At 39.6% G+C, this 27890-nt stretch overlaps 2 protein-coding genes across 2 annotated transcripts; both read right to left on the minus strand.

Moving 5' to 3' along the window:
* Positions 1-1904: 1904 nt before the first annotated feature.
* On the minus strand, positions 1905-8602 carry LOC134310549 (cornifelin-like). Its single transcript, XM_062992164.1, has 4 exons — positions 8474-8602; positions 5977-6122; positions 2846-2982; positions 1905-2404 (listed from the first exon to the last, which is right to left on the minus strand). Exons 2-4 carry the CDS (start codon positions 6083-6085, stop codon positions 2306-2308), a joined length of 345 nt encoding a protein of 114 aa, XP_062848234.1. The 5' UTR covers positions 6086-6122; positions 8474-8602; the 3' UTR covers positions 1905-2305.
* A 2148-nt stretch (positions 8603-10750) lies between these two features.
* Positions 10751-27659, minus strand: mrps15 (mitochondrial ribosomal protein S15). The gene is made up of 8 exons (XM_062992165.1): positions 27406-27659; positions 22162-22224; positions 21991-22066; positions 21282-21330; positions 20642-20726; positions 20472-20530; positions 20027-20218; positions 10751-11057 (listed from the first exon to the last, which is right to left on the minus strand). The coding sequence occupies exons 1-8, from the start codon at positions 27575-27577 to the stop codon at positions 10938-10940; spliced, it is 816 nt and encodes a 271-aa protein (XP_062848235.1). The 5' UTR covers positions 27578-27659; the 3' UTR covers positions 10751-10937.
* Between the last annotated feature and the right edge of the window lie 231 nt (positions 27660-27890).

Genomic DNA, 27890 nt, shown 5'->3' on the forward strand with positions numbered 1-27890 from the left:
TTCTTACACTTTGCACAAGGATGGTAAAAGCTATTGTGTTCTTGCTCATGAATAATTTATTGAATCCATGATAAGAGTAAATACACTATATTGCCTAAAGTATTCACTCACCCATCCAAATAATTAAATTCAGGTGTTCCAATCACTTCCATGGCCACAGGTGTATAAACCAAGCACCTAGGCATGCAGACTGCTTCTACAAACGTTAGTGAAAGAATGGGTCGCTCTCAGGAGCTCAGTGAATTCCGTGTGGTACCGTGATAGGATGCCACCTGTGCAACAAATCCAGTCGTGAAATTTCCTCACTACTAAATATTTCACAGTCAACTGTCAGTGGTATTATAACAAAGTGGAAGCGATTGGGAACGACAGCAACTCAGCCACGAAGTGGTAGCCACGTAAAATGACAGAGCGGGGTCAGCGGATGCTGAGGCTCATAGTGCGCAGAGGTCACCAACTTTCTGCAGAGTCAATCACTACAGACCTCCAAACTTCATGTGGCCTTCAGATTAGTTTAAGAACAGTGTGTAGAGAGCATCATGGAATGGGTTTCCATGGCCGAACAGCTGCATCCAAGCCTTACATCACCAAGCGCAATGCAAAGCGTCGGATGCAGTGGTATAAAGCACGCTGTCACTGGACTCTAGAGCAGTGGAGACGTTCTCTGGAGTGATGAATCACGCTTCGTCTGGCAATCCAATGGATTCTGGATTAAGAATGGGATGTCACTCAAGTTCATATGCGTCTGAAGGCAGATGAGCGAATACTTTTGGCAATATAGTGTATCTTGATATTTCCTGATTTTGGTTGATGTAGTGGGTTCACTTTTGGTGAACTGGTGGTGGGATCTTTTTCACCTTGATAAATCTGCATCAACAACTGAACTGAAATGTCCATTGACCTTTACATTTTAGAGGTGAATAAGTGAAAGCTATAGGCAGTTTGAAATACTTAAAACAAGCCACTGCATCTTTATAATCCAAAACATGGCAGCAGGTGGATTGGCAACTTTAAAGTGTAAGTGAGTATGAGTATGTATGTGAGGTCTGCAATAGACCAGTGTCTTTTCTGCCTTGCACTATGTTTAAGGGCTATGGACAAGGATGAAGTTGGAGTAAATTAAAGTTGAGTTAACTTTGGAAACAAGAAATGTCAGGTGCTCGGGTGGAGCAGTGGTAAAATAGCACGCTACCACTGGAATCCAGGGTTCAAATTCCCAATGGTTGTATCAGCCAGTCGGGTGTCTACATTAGGGATGTAACGATACACTCTACCCACGATGCGATATGATTTACGAAAATTGGTTCAAGATACAATTTCAAATTGAAGACAAATTATGACAGTTTCCTTTTATTATTTCTCTTAAAAAAAATAAATAAAATACTGTATTTCTGCTTATCTTTTATTTATCTAAATAATGAATGCCCTTTTATTTCTGAGGTAGGTACAAACTATGCCAAATAATGCTTATTGTGTAAAAAAAACAAATAAAACAAATCCAACATTATATAAATAAATGAATAATACAAATAAAAAAAGTATCCTCACATAAATAAATTTGGCTGGAAAATTCCCCTACCTGGCAACTTTGTGAAGTGCCGTCAACCAGGCGAGGTGAATAGTGCCAGTGCCCTCTGCTGTTTAAAGTGAATATTGATTCATCTTAAATGAATAACCGATTCGAATCGTGGCATCTTGTGGTGCATCGTTACATCCCTAGTCTACATACAGACATGATTGGCTGTGTCTAGTGGGGAGATGGCTGAGGCCCTGTGATGAATTAGCATTCTGTCTGGGATTTATTACTGCATTGCACCAATTCAGGGAAAGCCAGACCTGCTGCGACTGTGACCAGGATAAAGCAGAATAAAAACATAACAATGAAATGAAACTAGATATGCCAAAAGGGTTTATTTTAAAGCAGTAAAATGTGTTCACATAAACAAGGTAATGCAGAAAAATGTCATTTAACTTAATTAACTTGTTTAAAAGAAAGAAATGTGTGAAACAAGTTTACAGAATGTTTTGACACATGTCCATTTCCATTTATGACATATTTTACCAGTATTTTAAAAAAGGAAAGAAGTAAGGTTCATAAAATCAAAGAGCTGATTGTATGTTGAATTTTTACAGGCCATAACATCATCTAGTATCTATTTAGTCATTAAAACCAATATATATATTTAATATAAAACCCCTTAAAACTCTTTAAGCCAGTAAAATAAAACAAATTGAAGGGACATACAGACTGGTCCGCAGTAACTGTAGATCTTTGCTACAAAGTACTGTTACAGTGGTAACATTATTAAGCCTCTCCATTTCTAATACGAATTTCTCTGGCCATTCGACAGGTCTCAAAAATTCCACAGCAGAAGGTCATCAGGGCATCGTTGCATATTGTACCCTGTAGGAGTGATGAATGACTTAGTGAGTGTCACACAAATTGATAAATATGTTGTACAAAATTAAATATCATATAAAATGTAAGCCTTTATATTAAATGTATAAATGTAAGCCAAGATTTTCACATTTACTTCCATTTCTTATTTATATATTTTTCTACTTTCTATAGTTTTTATTTTGCACAAAACTGCACCTTTTTGAAACCACAATGTAAATTGCACATGCTAAATGTTTACAATGTTTTCTATGCTTACGGGTATGAATGTGTGTGTTAAGGAGAGAGTGAGCTGTGAGCTGAGATTGTCTGTATTGTATTTTTCATGCACTGCAAGCATCTGTGTAACCAAAAACAAATTCCTTGTATGTGTGAGCATACTTGGCCAATAAAGCCTGATTCTGATTCTGATTTAGAGTCTTCATTTCATATAATAATGACACTTACTTGGATGCCATAAGTCAGTCTCATGTGCGTCCTCATAGCAGCCATGCCTCCAGGAACGCACGCCAGGCATGGAGTCTCACCATACTTATTTGCTGTGTAGCAGTACAGTGCAATTGGACAGAGACAACCAATGGCACCTGTATAACAAGAGAGAATGAAAAAAGTAAATGCTTGTCATGGAGAAAGAGAAAAGATTAAAAAAAAAATTCATTTTAATGCAACAGCTTTTAACAAAAACACAATTTTAAATCAGATTTTGCCTTTAAATCATGTTCTTTCTTTATCAGTATTCTGTTTTGGTTATGTAGGCTATTTAGAATTAAAACTGAAGCCTTTGGAGTTAGCTGGATTTCTGAATTTATTACTAATAAAATTACAATTATATCACATTAAAACCACCTCCTTGTTTTTACACTCACTGTCCATTTTATCAGCTCCACTTACCATATAGAAGCACTTTGTAGTTCTACAATTACTGACTGTAGTCCATCTGTTTCTCTGCATGCTTTGTTAGCCCCCTTTCATGCTGTTCTTCAATGGTCAGGACCCCCACAGGACCACCACAGAGCAGGTATTATTTGGGTGGTGGATCATTCTCAGCACTGCAGTGAAACTGACGTGGTGGTGGTGTGTTAGTGTGTGTTGTGCTGGTATGAGTGGATAAGACACAGCAGCGCTGATGAAAGTCTAAAGGATGACCAACTCAAACAGCAGCAATAGATGAGCGGTCGTCTCTGACTTTACATCTACAAGGTGGACCAACTAGGTAGGAGTGTCTAATAGAGTGGACAGTGAGTGGACACGGTATTTAAAAACTCCAGCAGTGCTGCTGTGTCTGATACACTCATACCAGCACAACACACACTAACACACCACCACCATGTCAGTGTCACTGCAGTGCTCTGAATGATCCACCACCCAAATAATATCTGCTCTGTAGTGGTCCTGGGAGAGTCCTGACCATGGAAAACAGCATGAAAGGGGGCTAACAAAGCATGCAGAGAAACAGATGGACTACAGCCAGTAATTGTAGAACTACAAAGTGCTTCTATATGGTAAGTGGAGCTGATAAAATTGACAGTGAGTGTATAGAAACAAGGTGATTTTAATGTCATGGCTGATCAGTGTAGATAAACACAATCAGTTGTTCTGCTCATGTCTTTATTAAGCTCATTAGGTAAACATCCACAGTGCATGGAGAGTAAGTGGACCTCTGTGTTAATTACTTCTTCAAGAGGTAATTGGCGAATGGTATTTGAGTTGAGATCAGATTGCATATGTATGTTTCACAGGTGGTTTGTTCAATAAATTATGATTTTGTCCAATAAATTACAACACACAAAGCTTGGTTACTGACAAATGTTTCTCAAGAAAAAGTGGTTAGTGTGAGTCATGTATTGAGGCAAACAACTTGCAGAAGGCTTCAGAAGATGTGCTGAAGAAAGGTGTGAAACTCAAAAAGGCTGTTGCTAAAGATCTCAGTGTACATCAATCTACGGTTAGACAGACTGTCTACAAATAAAAAAAAAAAATTGTGTTGTTCGTCCTGTTAAGAACACTCCAAAATCAGAGCAGGCAATCTTCAAAGAGGTAAGAAGGAACCCAAGGGATCCTGCTGAAGACAAACTGCAAAAGAACTCTAGTCCACTATTAGAAAAACACTCAATTTAAATGGTGTTCATGGAAGGACACAATGGAGAAAGCTGCTACTGTCCCAAAACCCTTATTGTGGTCAGCTTTGAGTTTGTCCATGACCACCTGAATGGTCCACATTGCTTTTTAGCATAAACCTTGGGGAAAAACACTTCACCAACCCCAAAACCTTATCCTAACTGTAAAGCATGGCGGAGCGAGTATCATGGTTTAGGGCTATTTGGCTCCCATTTTCTCCCAGTTTAGCATAGTCAATCTGTCTTCCGCTGCTGGGGATCCCTGATTGCAGTCGAGGTGGGTATATTGCTGCTCACGCCCCCTCCAACCTGCGCACAGCCCTTAGCAGAACACTTTTTCACCTATGCACTCTGCACAGGCACCTCTCTATCTGCTAATCAGGATCCTTACACAGCATTTGAAGACCCCACCCACATAGAAACGTGTCTGCTGCAGGCACTGCCAATTCTGCCCGCTAGATAGCGCCCAGCCAACCGGTGGCAACGCTGAGTTTTGAACCGAGGAGTTCAGAATCTCGGCGTTGGTGTGCTAGCGGAATATCACGCTGCACCACCTGGACACCTGCAAAGCTGTTTTAAAATGCTGAAATCTTATTGGCAGCTACAGAAAAGATTTGGTGGAGGTAATTGCTGCTAATACAGGATCTACAGGCTATTAACATCAATAGTTTATGTTTTCTCACTGAGCTGTGGATGTTTAATCAATGCGCACAATTAAAAAAACATGAATTTTAAGTTTGTGTGTTACTAGCTTAGGCTGTGTTTGTGTGTTATTGTGACTTCGATAATAATAAGACCACATTTTATTAGCAATCGATGCAGAAATGCAGGTAATTCCAAACAGTCATTCATTCATTTCTTGTTTTACTACCGCTTTATCCTGGTCAGGGTCATAGTGGGTGCAATTTGGTGGGTGAAAGGTAGGAAACACTGTGGACAGGTCGCCACTCCATCACAAGGCAAACACACACACACACACACACACACACACACACACACACACACACACACACACACACAGTCACAGCTAGGGCAATTTTGTATTTCCAATTAACTTGACTACATGTCTTTGGACTGTGGGAGGAAACTGGAGTACCTGGAGAAAACCCACACGAATTACGGGGAGAGCATTCAGGCTCCACACAGAAAGGACCCAGATTACTCCACCTGGGAATCAAACCCAGGACCGTCTTGCTGTGAGGCGACAGATATATTTTTGCAACTTTACTCAGTCCATGGGTTTTATGAAGCAAGATTTACATATGATGTGCTGAATTTTTTACTGGCAGTTTGACTCTGTGCAGCAAACTTAAAGGGTATCATGTCTATTAACTAGGTAAATATTTGTGCATATAACTATACCATCATAACTAAACTAACTTATTACCATTTATAAAAGTTACTGCTTTTTGCACTTATACTGAGATATTACTGTATGTTTGTGTATTTGTCAGTACTCACAGACGAGCATGTCATTGCAGCAGGAGCAGAGACCCGTGCTCCACTCTCCTGTCTGTACGTTGGTGCCATAGGAGGCGGCTCCTGGCTGTTGAGTGACTGGGTTGGACATGTCAGTCAGCTGGGGGTACTACACTGGTCTGGAATATCTGTTTTATAAAGAACAAGGTGACAACAGTGTTTTACTGATGAAAATGTATTGTCTCGCTGTACTAAAAATGTTTATAAAAATATCATATAGAGCTTGAAGCCCTAAAGAATAAAAATCTACAGTACATACAACATTTAAGCTCATAAATGAACAAGCTGGTTATACTTTTATTATCATAAACATTTATCAGAAAGCAAAAGATTGCTAAATCTCACTTACACCTAATCTCAAAAATTACTAGAAGATTTTTCACAATCCCCTCATCCTCATCAGGATCAGAGTGGCCGTCCAGAATTACATCTACTTACACAAACCTAGGGACAATTAAAAGTAGCCGCCTCACCTTTCGCATGTACCCCCCCCCAAAACAAATCCTTGCAAACATGTAGTGAACATCATCAACTCATGAGATTACTAGATAACTAACTAGAAATCTTTAATAATGGTAGATTATCAAAGCACAACCATATTTACCCAAGTAACATACATAGACAAATTAATTGCTGCCAAAACAGCCCTGCAACTGTGATGCACTGTGTATTCTGACACCTTTCTATCAGAACCAGCATGAACTTCTTTAGCAATTTGTTGGATCGGACCACACATGCCAGCCTTCGCTCCCCACGTGCATCAATGAATCTTTGTCACCCATGACCCTGTCGCCGGTTTATCACTGTTCCTTCCTTGGACCACTTTTGATAGATACTGACCACTGCAGACCAGGAACACCCCACAACAGCTGCAGTTTTGGAGATGCTCTGACCCAGTTGTCTAGCCATCACAATTTGGCCCTTATCAAACTCACTCGAATCCTTACGCTTGCCCATTTTTCCTGCTTCTAACATCAACTTTGAGGATAAAATATTCACTTGCTGCCTAATATATCCCACCCACTAACAGGTGCTGTGATGAAGAGATCATCAGTGTTATTCACTTCACCTGTCAGAGGTCATAATGTTATGCCAGGTTGGTGTATATTGTCAATTTAATGTGTATTTTTCTTAGCACGCTTTTACAAATACATGCTGGAAATAATCTAACAATTCATAGCATAGCTATTTAAAAGTAACTCCAAATAAACACATTGATTTGTCTTATTCTGATGATGCTTTCACAAAAAAGAAGACATTTAAATTATAGGTTATCTACAAACCTCATTTCCAGAAAAGTTGGGACATCTAAAAAACAATAAGTGCAAAAAGTATGTTTCTCTATGCAGATGTCAAGAAATGTATTTCCTTTACTATCAACTGTACCCAATATTGTAAAAGGATTTAAGGAATATTTAGAGATCTCAGTCCATGTAGAGCAAGGTTGGAAACCACTGTTGAATGTGCATGACCTTCGAATTCTCAGAAGACGCTGCATGAGAGGCAGTCACGCTACTGTGTTAAATATAGCTACATGAGCTCTGGTGTGCTTCAGAAAACTGTCGTAACCTAACACAGTCAACCGCATCAAGTAATGCAATCTGAAACTGCAATATAAAATATTACACCAAGAGAATGCTGCACATCACTTCAATACAGTAACACTGCCATATTCAGATGGGCCGAAAGACTTGGACACGTGCACTGTTGTCAGACGAGTCCATGTTTCAGCTTGTTTTGGAGAAAAGGACATAGATTTCTCCATGGCAAAGATGAAAAGGTCAAAAGCCAACATATGACATGGCACGGGTGACTTGCATATGTCTGAAGGTACCATTGATAGGAATGCATATACTGGGATTTTAGAGACATGCTGCCATCAAGGTGACATCTGTTCCCAAAAAGTCCATGATGCCAGGCCTCATTCTGCACATCCTTAAACAGGACGCATGTGCTTGACTGGCCTGCCTGAAGTCCAGACCTGTCTCCTATTAAAACGTATGGTGGACCATGAGTAAAATCAGACAACAGCCAAGGACTGTTGAGCAGCTGGAGTCTCATATTAAGCAAAATGGAGCAAAAATCCACTTGCAAAACTGGGACAATTAGTGTCCTCAGTTCCCAAACTATGAAAATGTGTCATTAACAGGAAACGTGATGGGACTTAGTACTAAACCCGTCCCATCTTGTTGCAGGCATCAAATTCAACGTTTTTATATTTACAAAATACAATAATTAGTGAAAACCTTGGACATTTTTTCAATACACGATTGTCAGTTAAATAAACATTAGAGTTACAAATTGTCACAACTTTTCTGGAAATAGGGTTTCTACAAATAATGTTATAAATACGTAATAATCAATTTAATAATGTATATATGTATCTATCTACATATCACACACTAACTTACAATTTATATATATATATATATATGTCCATTTATATATGTGACAACACAAGGAGATTAAAGCTTCATACCTGCTCTTCTGATTCTCTCGATCTGAATCTTTCAACCCAAAAGGAAGTTGTGACACACTACCGCACAATGATCCACGCCTGCAATGTTTCCGATGTTCTTTACAACTCTAACGGTGGCTTGGTCACAAGAGAGCCTTACGATCAAAGCTCAAAGAGAAATGTCACTCAATCTTAAACTCGGTCATAAAAAAGCATTCTGACCCGACACGTCAGCCTGATCTGACACGTTGACCTTGAATTTATTTCACTTTCATACCCTTCTTGTACAAAACAGAATTCGCTGAACTGAGAACAGACAAGATGCATCTTCTAACCACAACCACAGATGCATCAGGCTGCAGACGTGGCTTATCCTTAACTCGAGACTTTTATTAGTCAGTCTGATTAGTCAGTCCGATAAAACCTATTCTTTGTAACCATGTGTATTACAGGATATAGTATTTATTTAGACTCCAAATCAGAAAAAGTTAGACAGTATGGAAAATGCAAATAATAAAAAACACACAGAGTTTCTTACATTTACTTTGACTTTTATTTGATTGCAGACAGGATGAACCTGAGATATTTCATGTTTTATCTGCTCAACTTCATTTCATTTATTAATTAACATCCATTCCTGCACTTCAGGCCTGCAACACGTTCCAGAAAAGGACAATAAAGCATTTACCACTTTGTAATGTTGCCATTCCTTTTCACCACACTTAATAGACACTGAGGCACAGAGGATGCCAAGTGATTTAGTGTTTCAGCTTTTATTTTGTCCCATTCTTACTGCAAACACGTCTTAAGAAGTGTAACAGTACGGGGTCGTCATTGTCGCATTTTTTCATTTTAAAATTCTCTATTGGGGACAGGTCAGGACTGCAGGCAGGCCAGTCCAGTACCCGTACCCTCTTCTTCCACAGCCATGCCTTTGTAATGTGTGCAGCATGTGGTTTTGCATTGTCTTGTTGAAAAGTGCATGGACGTCCCTGGAAAAGATGACGTCTTGAAGGCAGCACATGTTGCTCTAAGATCTCAATGTACTTTTCTGAATTAATGCTGCCATCACAGAAGTGAATGACCTTTGCCAAGGGCACTGACACAGCCCCATACCATGACAGACCCTGGCATTTGGACTTGTTGCTGATAACAGTCTGGATGGTCCTTTTCATCTTTGGTCCGGAGCACACTGAGTCCATTTATTCCAAAAAAGACCTGGAATGCTGATTCATCTGACCACAATACGTTTCCACTGTGTGATTGTCCATCCTAGATGCCTCTGAGCCCAGAGAAGTCGATGCCACTTCTGGACATGGTTAACATAAGGCTTCTTTTTTGCACAGTAAAGTTTTAAGTGGCCCATGTGGTTATATCAGCTATTGTTGAGTGGCGGTTCTTGATGCAGTGTCGTCTGAGACTGGGATTTATAATCACGGGCGTTCAGCTTAAGCTTGCGCCCTTGGCCTTTTCGCACTGAAATTCCTCCCGATTCCTTGAATAGTTTAATGATATTAGGCACTGTAGAGGGAGAAATATGCAAATCCCTTCCAATCTTTCTTTGAGGTTGTTTTTAAACATTGCAATCATTTTCTCACACATTTGTTGACAAACTGGAGATCCTCCGATCATCTTTGCTCATCAAAGGCTCAGCCTTTCCTGGATGCTGCTTTTGTACCAAACCATGATTACAATCACCCGTTGACATCACCTGTTTGGAATCACATTGATATTTCATTTTTTCACCTCAATACTAGCCCTAAATTGCCCCTGTATATTAACAAATGAAATGAAGTTGAGCAGATAAAACATGAAATATTTTGGGTTCAAACTGTCTGCAATCAAATAAAAGTCAAAGTAAATGTAAGGAACACTGCATTTTTATTTTATTTGCATTTTTCATTCTGTCCCAACTTCTTCTGATTTGGGGTTGTATTTAGATGTTGTATGCCGTGCTTACTCAATGCTTATATTCACATCATTTTTATATCAGTCACTTGATATCGTCAAGTGTTGTTTTAGTAGGTTGTTTTTTAGTTGCGTTCTTTTAGACCAATTATTTTCAAGAAATTAAGGATTCTTTCTCTTCTGGCTTGGTTAAACGGTATTGCTATATATTGTCCTTCCTGTAAGTATTTAGTATTCAGTCAGTATATGTTTGACAGAAATAGGTATTTGGCAAATATCACAGAGTGGGGTAGCTTCCTCATTTACAAGATATGAAAGTGTGTGTGTCTAATGCAGCATCTGGTATAGACCACATGATTAGATAAACAAAACAGTTGAATAAGACATTGCTCACTGTGCGTTTAATTTATTGACCAGAATTTCAGTATAGAAAGAAGAAACACAGAGTGAAATATGTAAAATTTAAAACACGGAACATCAGATGTTGTAATCATGAGTGTTCAGTTCTGTTGTAAGTTCCGCAGCTGCAGTTTCGGTTGGTGATCACCATGTGGTTGAACCATTTAGTTGAACGTTATTATACTTCAGTTGTCTGTGTGTCTGTAGGATCTGAGCTGGTGCTCTTACTCTTCTGAGCCAGAGCTGGATTCATTTTATTCCTCTTCTCTGCTTTTTGCTTCTGCACTTCTTTGAAAACCTAAAACAGAAACAAAAGTAAGGATCCAAAATGTTAATACTAGGGCTGGCTCAATACCACCTTTTATCGGTCCGATACTGATACTGCAAATTGAGTATCTGCCGATACCGATACCAATCCGATACCATCATTTCTCCTCTCAAACAACTAAGCAGTAATTACATGTCTCAATGCACCATGGTTAAACTACTGTAGCTATCTAAATAACAATGCTCAGACTGTGAAACAAATATTCTACAGATATAATATAAAGGTATTAATATAAAGGTAAAGCAATGGTTTGAACAGAAACAAACTTGTGAACACTGTATTAGTTGATAAACAGATATAAAGATGGACTCATCACAAATGTAATCGCTTAAATCAGTATGTTGTTTTATGTATTATATGTATTTACATTTTATACTATTTTGTTATAAAAGCCTAACCAGGGACGGGCTGAAAATTAGCATATGCTAGAAGCCTTTTATACAATACATCTGGTGCATTTTATATAACAATGTTTATCTGTATTGTCCCTGTTAAATAAACTATTAAAATATTAAAAAAATAAAATAAATAAATACAGAACCTACAACATCACACTCATACAAAACTGCTGTTTTTATTTTCAGAACATTTAGCAGCATTTTTGGCTTGTTTAACAAAAGTGTCTACAATTGGAAGATGTGGATGTCAATCGAACGTGATGGACCAATTAGAATTGATGCAGTGCTTGGTTGAGATTTTCCATTAAAGTTCGGTCACGTTTTTAGATTATTAAAAACTAAAGCGCGCTAATTAAAAATCCCTGCTGGATTTTGAAGAGGACGTCTGTGGCTAAACGGGCAACAGTGTAGTTTGTTTTATTACATTACACTAATGGATTAATCGTTAAGGATGTGAGATATCTCCAGGCTGGGACAAGATAGATTTTCTTTATCTCAGGTGAGTGATTTATCATTTATAAAGCAATTATTGTGTTTAAACAGTGTGTTTAGATGTGGCAGTAGATGATGATTTTTAAAATGCTAAATGTTTAAGTAGATCAGTGTGTTTTCATTTCTGAACGGCTGTTGCGGATGAGTTGTAGATCAGTGGCACATGATAATGATGTCCTCAAGCGTGAGTGGTAATAAATGGCACTCTGTTGGAACGTATCATTGTGTGTTATTTGCTTTACACACAAACAATGGCCTTATTTACATTAAGTGTTATTTACATTAAGCAATAGTATTGGATCGGATTACACGTTTTTTTTCCTTCTGATATCCGATCCAGTGATTTGGGCCAATATCGGACCGATACAGATACAGAGTATCGGATCGGTGCCAGCCCTAGTTAATACAAGTGATACCAAATATTATTCAAACAAGGATGACAAGGTCTACTGAATTAATAATAATAATAAAAAAAAAACAATTCTTAACAGCAAACATGGCAGTTATGTAGAAAAGTTGCATGACCATAAATTTAATATCTACAGCTAGTTTAACATTTACAATGCACGTTACAAATAATAAAGTCAGTAGCATAAAGTTTATTACAAGATGGAGTTTAAAACAGACCAATCGAGTAATAAAATGTAGCCGGTATCTCAAAGCTAATCTTTAACAACATTAGTTAATGTAATCAGTAGCACCTCACTATTATACTGTACCACAACACAAAATATCTGTATCCTTTTTTATTAGAAATACTGACATTTACATGTGCAGCTCTATACTATTACACACTAAATTCCTACATAAAAAAAAAAAACTAACACACAGTACTGATGAGTGGGGATGACTGCACTATTGTGTTCTCCTAGTTAAAGAGGAAAAGGATCTCAATTGTTACCAACACAGTTGTTAAAAGGTCAGCGTCTGTCAAGGTATGGGGGTTTATTAGTGCCAGTGACATGGGGAACTGATGGGCACAAACAGATTTTGGAGCAACATACACCGATCAGCCATAACATTAAAACCACCTCCTTGTTTCTACACTCACTGCCCATTTCATCAGCTCCACTTACCATATATGAGCACTTTGTAGTTCTACAAATACTGACTGTAGTCCATCTGTTTCTCTGCATACTTTCATGCTGTTCTTCAATGGTCAGGACTCTCCCAGGACCACCACAGAGCAAGTATTATTTGGGTGGTGGATCATTCTCAGCACTGCAGTGACACTGACATGGTGGTGGTGTGTTGGTGTGTGTTGTGCTGGTATGAGTGGATCAGACACGGCAGCGCTGCTGGAGTTTTTAAACACCTCACTGTCACTGCTGGACTGAGAATAGTCCACCAACCAAAATCATCCAGCCAACTGTGTCCCATGGGCAGCGTCCTGTGACCACTGATGAAGGTCTAGAAGATGACCAACTCAAACAGCAGCAATACATGAGCGATCGTCTCTGACTTTACATCTACAAGGTGGACCAACTAGGTAGGAGTGTCTAATAGAGTGGACAGTGAGTGGACACGGTATTTAAAAACTCCAGCAGCGCTGCTGTGTCTGATCCACTCATACCAGCACAACACACACTAACACACCACCACGTCAGTGTCACTGCAGTGCTGAGAATGATCCTGTGGGGGGGTCCTGACCATTGAATAACAGGGTGATAGCAGGCTAAAAAGGTATGCAGAGAAATAGATGGACTACAGTCAGTAATTGTAGAACTTTAAAGTGCTTCTATATGGTAAGTGGAGCTGATATGAAATGGACAGTGAGTGTAGAAACAAGGAGGTGGTTTTAATGTTATGGCTGATCAGTGTAAGCTGCCATCTAGACCTTGCCTTTTTCAGGGACGTCCCTGTTTGTTCACCAAGCCACATTCTGAATGTTACAAGAGCAAGAAGATGAAGCAAGAACAGGGAAAACGTCCTTTCACAATTTCACTTCATGAACAATTACAAAACGTCAACAGAAAAGGTGACGTAGAGGTTAATTGGTTGTACTGTTTGGTCTGTCGTTTTTATTAATATTTTTCCTATGGTCCCACTTATCTTACGGTCCCAATTTTTTAAATCAATCAAAACTAAAAATACTACAAATAACTTATTTATTTCTTTACTAGGATTTTAACGTCATGTTTTACACACTTTGGTTACATTCATGACAGAAACTGTAGTTACTCATTACACAAGATTCATCAGTTCACAAGTTCAATGTCAAACACAGTCATGGACAATTTTGTATCTCCAATCTACAGGGGTTGGACAAAATAACTGAAACACCTGGTTTTAGACCACAATAATTTATTAGTATGGTGTAGGGCCTCCTTTTGCGGCCAATACAGCGTCAATTCGTCTTGGAAATGACATATACAAGTCCTGCACAGTGGTCAGAGGGATTTTAAGCCATTCTTCTTGCAGGATAGTGGTCAGGTCACTACGTGATGCTGGTGGAGGAAAACGTTTCCTGACTCGCTTCTCCAAAACACCCCAAAGTGGCTCAATAATATTTAGATCTGGTGACTGTGCAGGCCATGGGAGATGTTCAACTTCACTTTCATGTTCATCAAACCAATCTTTCACCAGTCTTGCTGTGTGTATTGGTGCATTGTCATCCTGATACACGGCACCGCCATTGGATGCACATGGTCCTCCAGAATGGTTCGGTAGTCCTTGGCAGTGACGCGCCCATCTAGCACAAGTATTGGGCCAAGGGAATGCCATGATATGGCAGCCCAAACCATCACTGATCCACCTCCATGCTTCACTCTGGGCATGCAACAGTCTGGGTGGTACGCTTCTTTGGGGCTTCTCCACACCGTAACTCTCCCGGATGTGGGGAAAACAGTAAAGGTGGACTCATCAGAGAACAATACATGTTTCACATTGTCCACAGCCCAAGATTTGCGCTCCTTGCACCATTGAAACCGACGTTTGGCATTGGCACGAGTGACCAAAGGTTTGGCTATAGCAGCCCGGCAGTGTTGTTGACCCTGTGGAGCTCCCGACGGACAGTTCTGGTGGAAACAGGAGAGTTGAGGTGCACATTTAATTCTGCCGTGATTTGGGCAGCCGTGGTTTTATGTTTTTTGGATACAATCCGGGTTAGCACCCGAACATTCCTTTCAGACAGCTTCCTCTTGCGTCCACAGTTAATCCTGTTGGATGTGGTTTGTCCTTCTTGGTGGTATGCTGACATTACCCTGGATACCGTGGCTCTTGATACATCACAAAGACTTGCTGTCTTGGTCACAGATGCGCCAGCAAGACGTGCACCAACAATTTGTCCTCTTTTGAACTCTGGTATGTCACCCATAATGTTGTGTGCATTGCAATATTTTGAGCAAAACTGTGCTCTTACCCTGCTAATTGAACCTTCACACTCTGCTCTTACTGGTGCAATGTGCAATTAATGAAGACTGGCCACCAGACTGGTCCAATTTAGCCATGAAACCTACCACACTAAAATGACAGGTGTTTCAGTTATTTTGTCCAACCCCTGTACCTCACTTGTATGTATTTGGACTGTGGGAGCTCCCAGAGGAAACCCACACAGACATGGGGTACTACAAATAAAACAACAAACAATAGTAAACACAATATATTTGGAAACACACTATAGGGCTATACAATTTGTCTGAGAAAGATCCCTATCCCTGTGTTTGCTGCTATAACAGGCTACTCTTTGGTTTGTTTGTTTGTTTGTTTATTTATTTGGATTTTAATGTCATGTTTTACACTCTTTGGTAACTTCTATATTACTACTACTATAAACTATATATTAAAAACACTTTAATAAAGCATTTTCTTAGATTTTTTCTCTCCCAATCTAGTCTTATCCAATCGCCCAATGTTATTTCACCTCTACTGCTGCAGACCTCCACTCTCTCAAACACGTGTGAAGTAGCCGGCTGCTTCTTTTCACCTTCACGAGGCAAGTTCATATGGAAATCTGTATAGTGTATAGTCACACTGTGAGCTGCAGTATCCCCCATCTCTGTGCAAACGCCATCGATCAGCCAGTAGTTATGAGGAATCCCCTCTGCAATCCCACCCTTGGACGAGCTAGCAAATCATTGTCCACATATAGGCATCTGGTCTGCCCGTAGCGGAGTTGAGATTGAAACTTGTGAGTCCAAATGTCAGCTCTGGGGTGCTAGTGTGTTTTACCACTGAGCCACTCGAGAAAAAAAGAAACCTTTTTATAGGTACAACTAGTACATAACTTTGGGGCTGTCAGTATACTGAAGAGGGGGTCTTTCATTTTGGTAGTCTCTTTGATTTAGAGTGCAATGGCAAAGTGCTTTACACAACTACAGCTGACACACTGTGAACAGTTCTTGTATTAATGTTGCTTCTAGAACTCATTAGTAAGTGTTGCAATAAAGGAAAGGACACTCGATGATGAGCTTGTTTGCTTTGTTGCTTTGCAGTTGCGCTGTTCCAATTCCCATCAGCAGTAGCTGACCACCACATCTCTAACCTGGCAGAACTTTGACCTAATTTCATTCAAAAGTACCCTGTAATGTAATTAGGCTAAACACTGTATATAGATTTTGTATAGCTAAATGTTTAATTTTATGCACCTGTATGCAATAGCTAAATAACTGAATCAACCAGTTAAAATACCTTATTTTATTAACCCTTGGCTTATGTATTTGTAATTACAAGAGCAACTATCAAAATAATAGACCAGTGTATTTTGCAGCATTTTAGCACTAAAGCTCACTTTTAGGTTGTGTTTATACTTGTCAGTTTTAGTTTGAGTAAAACGAACCTTGGTGCAATTGCTTTATTAGTGCAGCTCGTTACAGTAAGTATAAATGCTTCCTTTCGAGCTCTGGTAATAATGCTAAGTTCACACTACACGAGTTCAGATCGCTGTACAATTCACACTATAAACAACTTGATCTCTTGTAATCGGGGTGTGGTTTTCACACTACATGACTGATCGGCGATAGGAGGTCACACACTACACCAACTATCAGCAGAAGGATTCTCAGATGAGTCTGACTGGTCTCCCAAACTATGTTTGTCACGAAAACACATGCAAGAAGTGATGAGGTGTTTAATGATACCGTGTTCAAGAATACACGTCAACAGAAAATAAATCTGATTGGAGGAGAGGATTTGGCTACGCGGCCAGCAAGGATCAGCTGATCTGCAGACAATCACAACCTGATCGCAACACCTTTTACACTACATGGTTTTGACTTGCCGACAGGTCCAGATATTTAGCATGCTAGATATTTTTCTTGAGTCTGCAAGCGCTTAGATCGAGGTGTTGAAAAGTTCACACACAGTGATAGAGAGCTGATAGAGAGATTGCCTCAGCCGGATGGTCTCGGTCCATTTTTAAACAAATGCTGGTGAGACTGGTTTCAAGTATAAACACAATACAAATAAAAAGCATCTAAGTGAACTATACACTATATGTGACGTCACAATATGCACTATATGCGATATATTCATTAAACACACCGCGAGAGAACAGAGTACATTCTTTGGTGTGTGCAGCACAGGAATTTTTGGTGCTGTTTTTTTACTCCTTTATCCATTTTCCCACCTCCTGCTGTGTTTCCAAATGGTAAAAATACCAGCTAGTATACACAACCCAGTGGAAAGGCAGTGGTAGCTCAGCGGTTAAGGTACTGGATTAGTAATTGGAAGATTGCTGTTTCAAGCCCAAATGCCAATAGGTTACCACTGTAAAGCTCTTGAGCAAGGCCCTTAACCCTCAATTGCTCAAACTGTATTTAATCATAATTAACGTCATGTTTTACACTTTGGTTACATTCATGACAGGAACGGTAGTTACTCATTACACAAGGTTCATCAGTTCACAAGTTTATATCAAACACAGTCTTGGACAATTTATTGTCTCCAATTCACCTCACTTGCATGTCTTTGGACTGTGGGAGGAAACCGGAGCACCTGGAGGAAACCCACACAGACACGGGGAGAACATGCAAACTCCAAACAGAAAGAACCTGGACCGCCCCACCTTGGGATCGAACCCAGGACCTTCTTGCTGTGAGGTGACAGTGCTACCCACTTAGCCACCGTGCCGCCCAAAATCATAATTGTAAGTCGCTTTGGATTAAAGGCATCTGCTAAATGGCGCAAATGTAAATGTAAAACCCAAATAAGGTTTGGCACATGTCCTTACAGACATTCATAACATCTCCCTGAGACAAGCTATCGTGCCACCATGCTTCAAGACCACCACTATTGTACCACTACCAAAGAAGTCACCAGCACGGACACTTAACGACTACCGCCCTATAGCACTCACTCCCATCATGATGAAGTGCTTTGAAAAACTGGTAAAAGACCACATTACATCCAGACTCCCTGCAACTTTCGACCAACTTCAATTTGCATACCGCCCTAACCGCTCCACTGATGATGCCATATCAGCAGCACTACACCTGAGCCTGGACCATCTGGAGAATAAGAACAGTTATGTGCGGATGCTCTTTATCGACTTCAGTTCAGCGTTCAATACAGTAATCCCCCAGCACCTGGTGAGAAAACTTGGACCAGTAGGCATCGAAACCCCACTGTGTAACTGGTTATTGGACTTCCTCACTGACAGACCCCAGACAGTAAAGGTTGGAAAAAACACCTCTCAAACTATCATCATGAGCACTGGGGTTCCCCAGGGCTGTGTCTTGAGTCCTCTGCTGTTTACCCTGATGACACATGACTGCTGTGCCAAATTCAACTCGAACCACATCATAAAGTTCGCGGACGACACAACAGTGGTGGGCCTTATCAGCAACGACGATGACTCGGCCTACAGAGAGGAAGTAAACCAACTCGTTGTCTGGTGTGAAAGCAACAACCTGTCACTGAATGTCAACAAAACAAAGGAAATCACTGTTGACTTCAGGAGGAAACACATGGTACATGCACCGCTTACAATCCATGGAAACGCTGTGGAGTCAGTCAGAAGCACCAAGTTTCTGGGGGTGCACCTCACAAACGACCTGACATGGACTACACACACCACCTCCCTTGTCAAGCGGGCACAACAACGTCTTCACTTCCTGCGACGGATGAGAAGAGCAAACCTTCCCCCTCCGATCCTCACAACTTTCTATAAAGGTGCTATGGAGAACATTCTCACCAACAGCCTCCCAGTCTGGTATGGAAATTGTACAGCCTCAGACCAGAAATCCCTTCAGAGAGTAGTGAGGACGGCGGAGAAGATCATCAGAACCTCACTCCCTTCCATACAAGAACTATACCAGTCACGCTGCCTCAGAAGAGCCACCACGATAATTGGTGACCCCACACACCCGGCCTATGGACTGTTCAGTCTCTTGCCCTCTGGCAAACGCTACCGCAGCACGCGATGCAGGACCACCAGACTCAGCAAGAGCTTTTTTCCACAAGCCACCAGATTACTCAACTCCCTGTAACAGCAAACATAATGTACCTGCTCACACTTACGGACTTTCTAACCACATATATTTATTAAGATTTAAATACCTACACCATGCTGCTACTCTTTATTATATTCTGTTTAACACCATGCCATTTTTTATTTATTTATTACACCGGTACCTCATCACTATAAATTATGTGCAATATTTCCTACTGGTGTGTATATATTTTTTACTTTACTTAACGTGTATTTTATGTCTGTTTACAATGTATGTGCAATAGTGCTTTTTTAATTTTTAAATTTTTTACTGAATGTATATCTTTTTTTTAAAACTTAATGTATATTTTGTCTTGTATATGCTCTTTTTCTTCTTGTTTTATATTCTGCACATTGGAGCTTGGGAAACGCAATCTCGTTCAGCTGTGCACTCCTAGCTGTATAGTCTGAATGACAAAGTTCACTTTGACTTTGACTAAATTAAACCCAGTTTTTATTTATTTACTTTTGTTTGACTGTAAATGTGTTTAAATGTGAATGCTAAGCAAACCAGGACTAAATGTAACACTGTATAATTTTCTTGTTTAGTCTTGACCAAGCGAGTTGAACTACAAGTATAAACACAACCTTAAAGGAAGAAATTCAACTTGGTGTGCTACCTTGATGCATAGGGCCTTCTTAGCAAGCCAGCGTCGAGTGGCTCGTCTGTAGTACTCTGGAGGGAAGGTGTATGTGATGCCCAGCTCAGCACAGACCTTCTCAAAAGCGTCATAGCGTGTCCTCCTCAGGAACTTGAGCATTTTCTTTCTACGGTCAATGCTCATCAGCATCCACCTTTTGTTAGCTTTGTCCTGGCATAATATAAAGGAATATAAAATTGGTGAGCAAGAAACATTAAATAGCTGCAATATGAGTAACAAACTACAAAAAGCTCAATAAGTTTAATATGTACATTTTGCTTCGTGTGTGAACAGGATATCCTGTTTCTCACTAAAGTTGTAAATGACACAGACGATGCGACGTGATATCACACCTTTGTTGTTTGGAAACAGGTCTGCATTTATCTGAGCATAATACACAGCTCATACTCATTCTGTTTTATACCTTAGGGTGCTTCTGCAAATGCTCCTGGAAATTGCGGATCCGTGCCGTCAAAATAGCCACTAAAACAGACACCAGGAAAGTCCATTAAACCGTGTCAGTCTGTGTTAAGGTCTGAGGTTGCCAAGTGGTTAAAGCTCTGATTATCTCACATGGACAAAAGAGGAACTTACCCTTCACTTCAGCTGAAGTTCGGTCATTTTCACGTCTCTGGACCTTCGCAATTAGCTGTTCTTCTTTCAAGCGCAGTCTCTCACTCTGAACATAAAGTGAAATAGTTTTTATGTTAAATGAATGTTCTGTGAGAGTTTTATTAAACATATTAAGCTCAGGTGGTGCAGCAGTAAAATCACATGCTGGAACCAGAGCTGGGATCTCGAATACATCATATCGAATCTCAGCTCTGGCTGCCGGCTAAGGAACAACTATTGGCCTGTTGTTCAGAAATGGACGGGACTAAGACGGATGGGGTCTCTCTCTCTCATAACTGGTGCAGTTACGACCTCTGCTGGCTGATTGATGGCACTTGCACAGAGATGAGAAAAGAGTGCTCTCAGGGTGTGTCTCTCCTTACACAACGCTGAGCTGCACTGCACTCGTCAAAGTGTAGGTGATAAGATGCATACGGCATGCTGCCCACGTTTCGGAGGGGGCGTGGGTTAGCTTAGTTCTCCTCAATCAGAGCAGGGATCGGCATTGGTGGAGAGGAAGCATGATGCAATCGGGCAATTGGACACGCTACAAAGGGAGAAAAAAAAATGGGAGACAATGCATAAATAAAATAAATTAAAATAAAAAAGTAAAGAATCCTACATGGCTTGCAAGCTCCAGTGAGAGAAGCTTCTTGACCACATCATCGACTCTGAAAACATACAACAGAATTTGTGTAAGACAGAAAAAGAATGTGGACTTATTCTAATTACTGAGTTCAAGTGTTTGTTACAGAAAGCTATTGATAAGTATTGCCTTTGCACATAGCAGTACTAACTAATTACAATAGCAAACAGAAATACAGTAGAATGCCTTTATGTCATATATACATATACACGTGTACACTACAACAAAATTCTTTCTTCTTTCTTGTTTGGAAGCTCAGTGCCTTTCAACTTGACACTGCTATACAATCCCATCATTCAAGCAAGTCAGTTGATCAAATTATCAATTAGAAATACATAGAAGCAATAACAGTATGAGATCCATAATAAAATGGTTTCCTAAAGCTAGTGTCAAGAACATAACTAGCCTGTTGAATGAAGACCACAAACCCAATTCAATACCCTTCGTTTCTCTGCAACACCAATTGTGAGCTATGCCCTACTGGCAGCAGTATCAACATCAGTAATTTAAAACACTTGTAAATAAACACTTCCAGAATTGTGAATTCTGTTAGAGGTGAATAAGGAACAAAAGATTTAAGCATATATGGATGTAATGTTTAGGTGTCCACATAGTTTTGGCCTAAAATGAACAAAATAACAGTTCAGTGCCAAGATGAATCAGAAAGTAAAGAGTGGCAACTTACGTATGAGCAAGTGGAACAGAAGCATAATCAAGTTTCAGCATTGTTGGCGGCAGGTCTTGCAGCTGACTCTGAAATTCTGTTTGTAAACGGAAACAGGTCAGAAGGCCGAGCACAAATTCAAACAGACAACATATTAAAAACATGAAACTGTTTTATAATACTCATACAGACCTTGCTTTTTTCGTACTGCTCGCGCATACTGTCTTACTTGCAGGTTTGTGACTGATTCATTACCTGAAAAATCACCATAAAACTTAAATTAGCATTGGTCAAAATGTTATTGTTGTTAATAATACAAATAATGTAAAATTAAATACGTAACAAATACAATGAAACTAAAACTGTTCATAAAATGAGACCAAAACAAGTTCATCATAAGCCTGAGAACATGTAAATCCAATCACTCAACACATTTATTTAAACTGGATTCAAAAAAGTATTTAGACCTTGTTTTATGGATTTCATCTGAATGAGAATCTTTTGCCATTTTTACACATTACTACATCAAATCAGCCATACTAACATTAGCATTTCAGGCATTTAGCAGATGCTTTTATCCAACTTACAATTATGACTGAATACGATTTAGGCAGTTGAGGGTTAGGGGCCCTGTTTAGAGGCCCAACAGTGGCAACTTGCTGGTGTTGGGGCTTTACCAGCAACCCTCTAATCACTAGTCCAGAATATATCTATGTTTATGATCTAAAGTCCTGAAAATGCATTATAAATTGCGAGCCCTTATAGATTATGGTGTACATGTTTGTTTGTGTGTTTATTAGGATTTTAACGTCATGTTTTACACTTTGGTTACAATCATGACAGGAATGGTAGTTACTCATTATTACTCATTACACAAGGTTCATCAGTTATATTGAACACAGTCATGGACAATTTAGCATCTCCAATTCACCTCACTTGCATGTCTTTGGACTGTGGGAGGAAACCGGAGCACCCGCAGGAAACCCACATGGACACGGGGAGAACATGCAAACTCCACACAGAAAGGACCCGGACCGCCCCACCTGGGGATCGAACCCAGGACCTTCTTGCTGTGAGGCGACAGTGCTACCCACTTAGCCACCGTGCCGCCCTGGTGTACATGTACAATTAATTCAAAAAAACAGCATGTGGACTGCCATATAGCTCTAGATACATCCTAAAAATAAAGAAACAAGATGCACCTGACCACAATTTAAAATTGCCACAGCAAATGGTCTGAATATCTGTGTAAATAATAAAAAAAAGATTTAAAGTGTTTTGCTTTTCAATTAATGTTCCATTTTGTCATTATGGATTAAGTGCAGATTAAAGGGCAAAAACTGCAATTTTATAGATATAAACAAAATAAAATCCATAAATGCGTGTAAAAAGTCAATCTTCCATCTAATATCTATGTATTTATATATTTAACATTTTCGACATTTTAACAGATGCCTTTATCCAAAGCGACTTACAGTACTGTGACAGTATATTTTCTAAGCAATTGAGGGTTAAGGGCCTTTTTCAAGGACCCAACAGTGGCAACCTGGCAGTGGTGGGGCTTGAGCCAGCGATCTTTTGTTTACTAGTCCAGTACCTTAACCACTAGGCTACAACTGTCCCACAAATAATGTAGAAATACTAGTGAATGTTGTGAAACTACATTGTTAAATGCAGTGAAACAAAATAAGATCAAAGCACATAAATCATAAAGCTGAAAATGCTAAAAAAAACACCTTTAAATATAATGCACCAGTATAAAAAAAGATCTTTTACAGAAGAAACCTAAAGATGTTTATATTTCTCTAATGCTGACAGTTATTTCTACTGTTACTACCCCCACTACTAATAAGCAATCATTTATTTAGCAATTTTTGTCACACCCCGATTATTCTTTAACATTCAATCAATCAACACATTTATTATACATCTACAGCAAAAACACAAATCTAATTATGTTTCATATTATAAGCATATTCTAAATGTCAATCAAACTAGGCCAACATTAAGCCAAATAAGCAAACGCAGTAAAAAGCAGGTTTAAAGACCAGAGCTGACAAAATTGCCTGAGAAATGAAAAAGGAAAAGCATGTCATGAAGGGGGGATGGTGGTAAAATATGAGTTGGTAGCCCACATCCTTTCTACACCCACATACAAGAGTTCTCACATCACCACTGACTAGCATTTCACTCTGAACGGAACTTCTGCCAAAAGCATTATTGTAGACATTAAGCATTCTGTATTATATAGCATGTTAACACAGAACTGTACAGATCATAATATTTGATATTGTAAAGAATGCATTCATGTAATCACTTAGTTATCCTACCAATATTACCTTGTGTATACAATATGATGATCATCATCTTTTGATTATTATTATCACTATCTTTTACACTAACATGGTTGTGATTTGCTAAACCATTATAAATCATTTACTCCATTATGTTGTGTAGTTATTGTTGTCTAGACCAAAGCACAAATATCTTTTTTTCACAGTTTTCATCTTAATTTAGTCATTTCCAATTACCTGATCGCATTTCGCTATCTTTACTGCTGCAGACCTTAATTCCTTAGCAAGTAAGGCCTTAACACGTGCCCCCTCCAACACGTGTGCAATAGCTGACCACTACTTTTTCATCCGTATAGGCGTGATACATATGGAGATCGGTCACATGCAGAGGTCAGCAGATCAGCCAGCAGAAGTCATTATTGCAGCAATTATAAAAAATCCCCACCGGCATTCCCGCCCAACCTGCCGGTAGCAGAGCTAAGATCCAAACTTGCCAGTTTAAGATGTCAGTTCTGGTGTGCTAGCGTGTTTTACTGCTGCACTATGCAAGACCCTTAAAGCACAATCATCTTAAAGTTAATCCCAACAAAGCCAACAGCATCCAAGGACATCCTGCTTCTAGGTCCTTCACTAAAGCAGTGTCCCAAGTAGACTTAAACCGTATAGAATTTCTGTGGAGGGACCTAAAAATGGCAGTTCACATACGATAGCAATCCAGCAATCCAGCAATCCAGTCCGACAAAGATTGAAAGGATCTGCCATAAAGAATGAGATAAACTGCCCAAAGCTTATACAGACATACCCAGTACAACAGATATACCCAGTCTCTCTGTCTCTGTCTCTGTCTCTCTCTCGATTTACACAAGCAGAAAGAATAAAATAACACACAATATAGACCAAGAGGTTACTGTAATCTTCTCCAAACTGGTCAAAGCCAGGGTGAAGATAGATTTTATTTTTTACAAAAGTATGCATGACCTGGACTCTTTCCGGATGGTATGGTGTGATGGAGATGTGGTGTGCTCGGTGGAGGAAGGTGAACTCTTTTTCGCACCTGAGCTTATATGAGAAGTATGACTATATTTTAAAGGACTACAGTGGCTGGCCTGCTTGCTTTTATTCTCATCTTTTTATTTTTTGTATTGAACTATTATGAAAGTTAATAAAATGCAAAACTGACAGACATAATAAAGGATTGTTAAAAGTCTCTCTCTCTCTCTCTATATATATATATATACATATATTTTTTTTTTCAATCAAAATTCTGAAAGCAGAGTCCTCAAATCTACTAAGCTGTCTAGCCACATCACTCCCATCCTCCATCAGTTTCATTGGCTTCCAATAGCCTCCTGTATCAAATACTAAATAATTCTGCGTACTTTTCAGTTACTTTTAAAGCCCATCATGGCCTCGCCCCTGCCTACCTCTTTGCACTTCTTCACCCTTACTGTCCCAAACGCTCCCTTAGATCCTCTGGCATGGGCCTTCTAGCTGTCCCCCGGTTTAGACTGTGTTTGTCTGTGGGTGGCAGGTCTCTGGAGCTCTTTGCGACTGTTCCATCTCTGTATTCAAAGGTCAGCTAAAAACTGTACTGCACAATAATCTTCTTTTTCCATGTCTTAGCTTACTTGTGTTTTTTTTTTTTCATGTTGCTATGTGTTCTTTCTGCTAATATTTACTTTGTAAAACATCCTTGGATATGTGGAATGCGCTATATAATTTAAACGTAATAATATATTATAATTACTATATAATAGTATTATAGTATATTAATTCGAGTGACAAACACCATCACCAACAAGCTTCAGACCTTTAGTAACAGATGCCTGCGCCACATCCTCAATATCAACTGGCCTGAGAAGATCCTTAGTAACGACCTGTGGGCAAGAACCAGCCAGAACTCCATCAGCCAGGACGTGAAGAAACAGAAGCGGGGTTGGATTGGCCATACCCTACACAAACCAGCTGGTAATGTCACAAGACAAGCCCTGGACTGGAACCCACAGGGGAAATGCAGAGTGGGGAGGCCAAAACAGACGTGGAGAAGATCAGTCGAGGGCGAGGCAAGGCAAGAAATCCAGCCTGTCATGGAGCCAGCTGAGGAGGGACACGCAGAACAGGGTCCGCTGGAAGGGGTGCATTTGCGGCCCTTTGCTCCACAAGGAGCGAACAGGCAAAATGATGATTATATATTATTTATATTATTAATGAATTCTATTATTATACTATAATATTTAATAATTATTAAATGATATCTTCTTCTTCCTCAGCCTTCGTCCTGTTTTTCGGTTACGGGGTCGGCTTCTTCCCGTTAGGGGTCGGCGGCGGGATTTGGCACAGTTTTACGCCGGATGCCCTTCCTGACACGACCCTCCCTATATATCCGGTCTGTGCATCCCAGCGGCTAGGTAACTATGGGACAATTCAGTGTCTCCAATTAGCCTAGCGGCATGTCTTTGGACCGTGGGAGGAAACCGGAGCACCCGGAGGAAACCCACGCAGACACGGGGAGAACATGCAAACTCCGCACAGAAAGGACCTGGACCGCCCCACCCGGGGATCGAACCCAGGACCTTCTCGCTGTGAGGCGACAGTGCTACCCACTTAGCCACCGTGCCGCCATAATTATTAAACGATAGCATTAATATATAATAATAATCATTATCACTAATATTAGTATTATATAATGAATATATATACTGAACTATATATGAACTTAACATAATAACTATTACATGATATGAAGTTATTAATAATAATGATTATTATTGCAAAGTTGATGTTATTCGTTGGGCACGACATTTACAGTTTAAAGTAACAAATGGCGCCACATAGCGGTAAATAAAGGAAATGTATAAATCCAGCACAGCAAAGTGGTTTATTGTAGTTATTTTAATTTATCAAACTAAGTCACTTGTTTTCTAAAATGAAACAAATGTGTTTGGAGTGTTTTAACTGAATATTGATTAGACACAACAGCTAAACATATAGAATTGTTTACTAGCATTACTAACAGGCTAGTTACTAGAATTACTAGCAGGCTAGCTAAATGAGCTTAATGCGTTGGTGACATAACTAGTTACATTAAATAAAGAGTACATTAATATTAGGATTTTTATAATATAAACATAAATAAACATACATGTCAATGCACTCCTTCGTATCCAGGTCAGGTCACCATAGCATCGTCCACTCGCCATGCACGGCCGGTACTGCAGCTTTGCTGACTGGACGCTGCCCTGTTTTAACCCTGTAAATACATTCCACGCTCGCAAAGCCGCCGCTGTCGAGTTCAGACTGTTTTTTAAAAGCATTTTGTTTACAAAAATTAAACGTGCATTTAGCAGAATTAATCATACACAGACGTCCTCTCAGTACACGGAGGCAGCCATCTTTCTCAAGCACTCGCGGTGCTTGTCCGAAATCACAAGCTAATCCCTACATAGTGAACTAGATTAAGGAGCCTCGATATTGCATAACTCGTGCTTTAAAAAAATAATAATACTTTTTTTATATTATCTAGCGCACATATGGAATTACAAAACGAGCTGTAATAAACACAGGTTAAAACAGTATAGCCTGTAGGACGCAAAGCACTCATTATTTTCTTTTCACTTTGTAGGGAAT

The sequence above is a fragment of the Trichomycterus rosablanca genome, chromosome 3 (assembly GCF_030014385.1).
Source record: "Trichomycterus rosablanca isolate fTriRos1 chromosome 3, fTriRos1.hap1, whole genome shotgun sequence".
Classification (NCBI taxonomy): domain Eukaryota; kingdom Metazoa; phylum Chordata; class Actinopteri; order Siluriformes; family Trichomycteridae; genus Trichomycterus; species Trichomycterus rosablanca.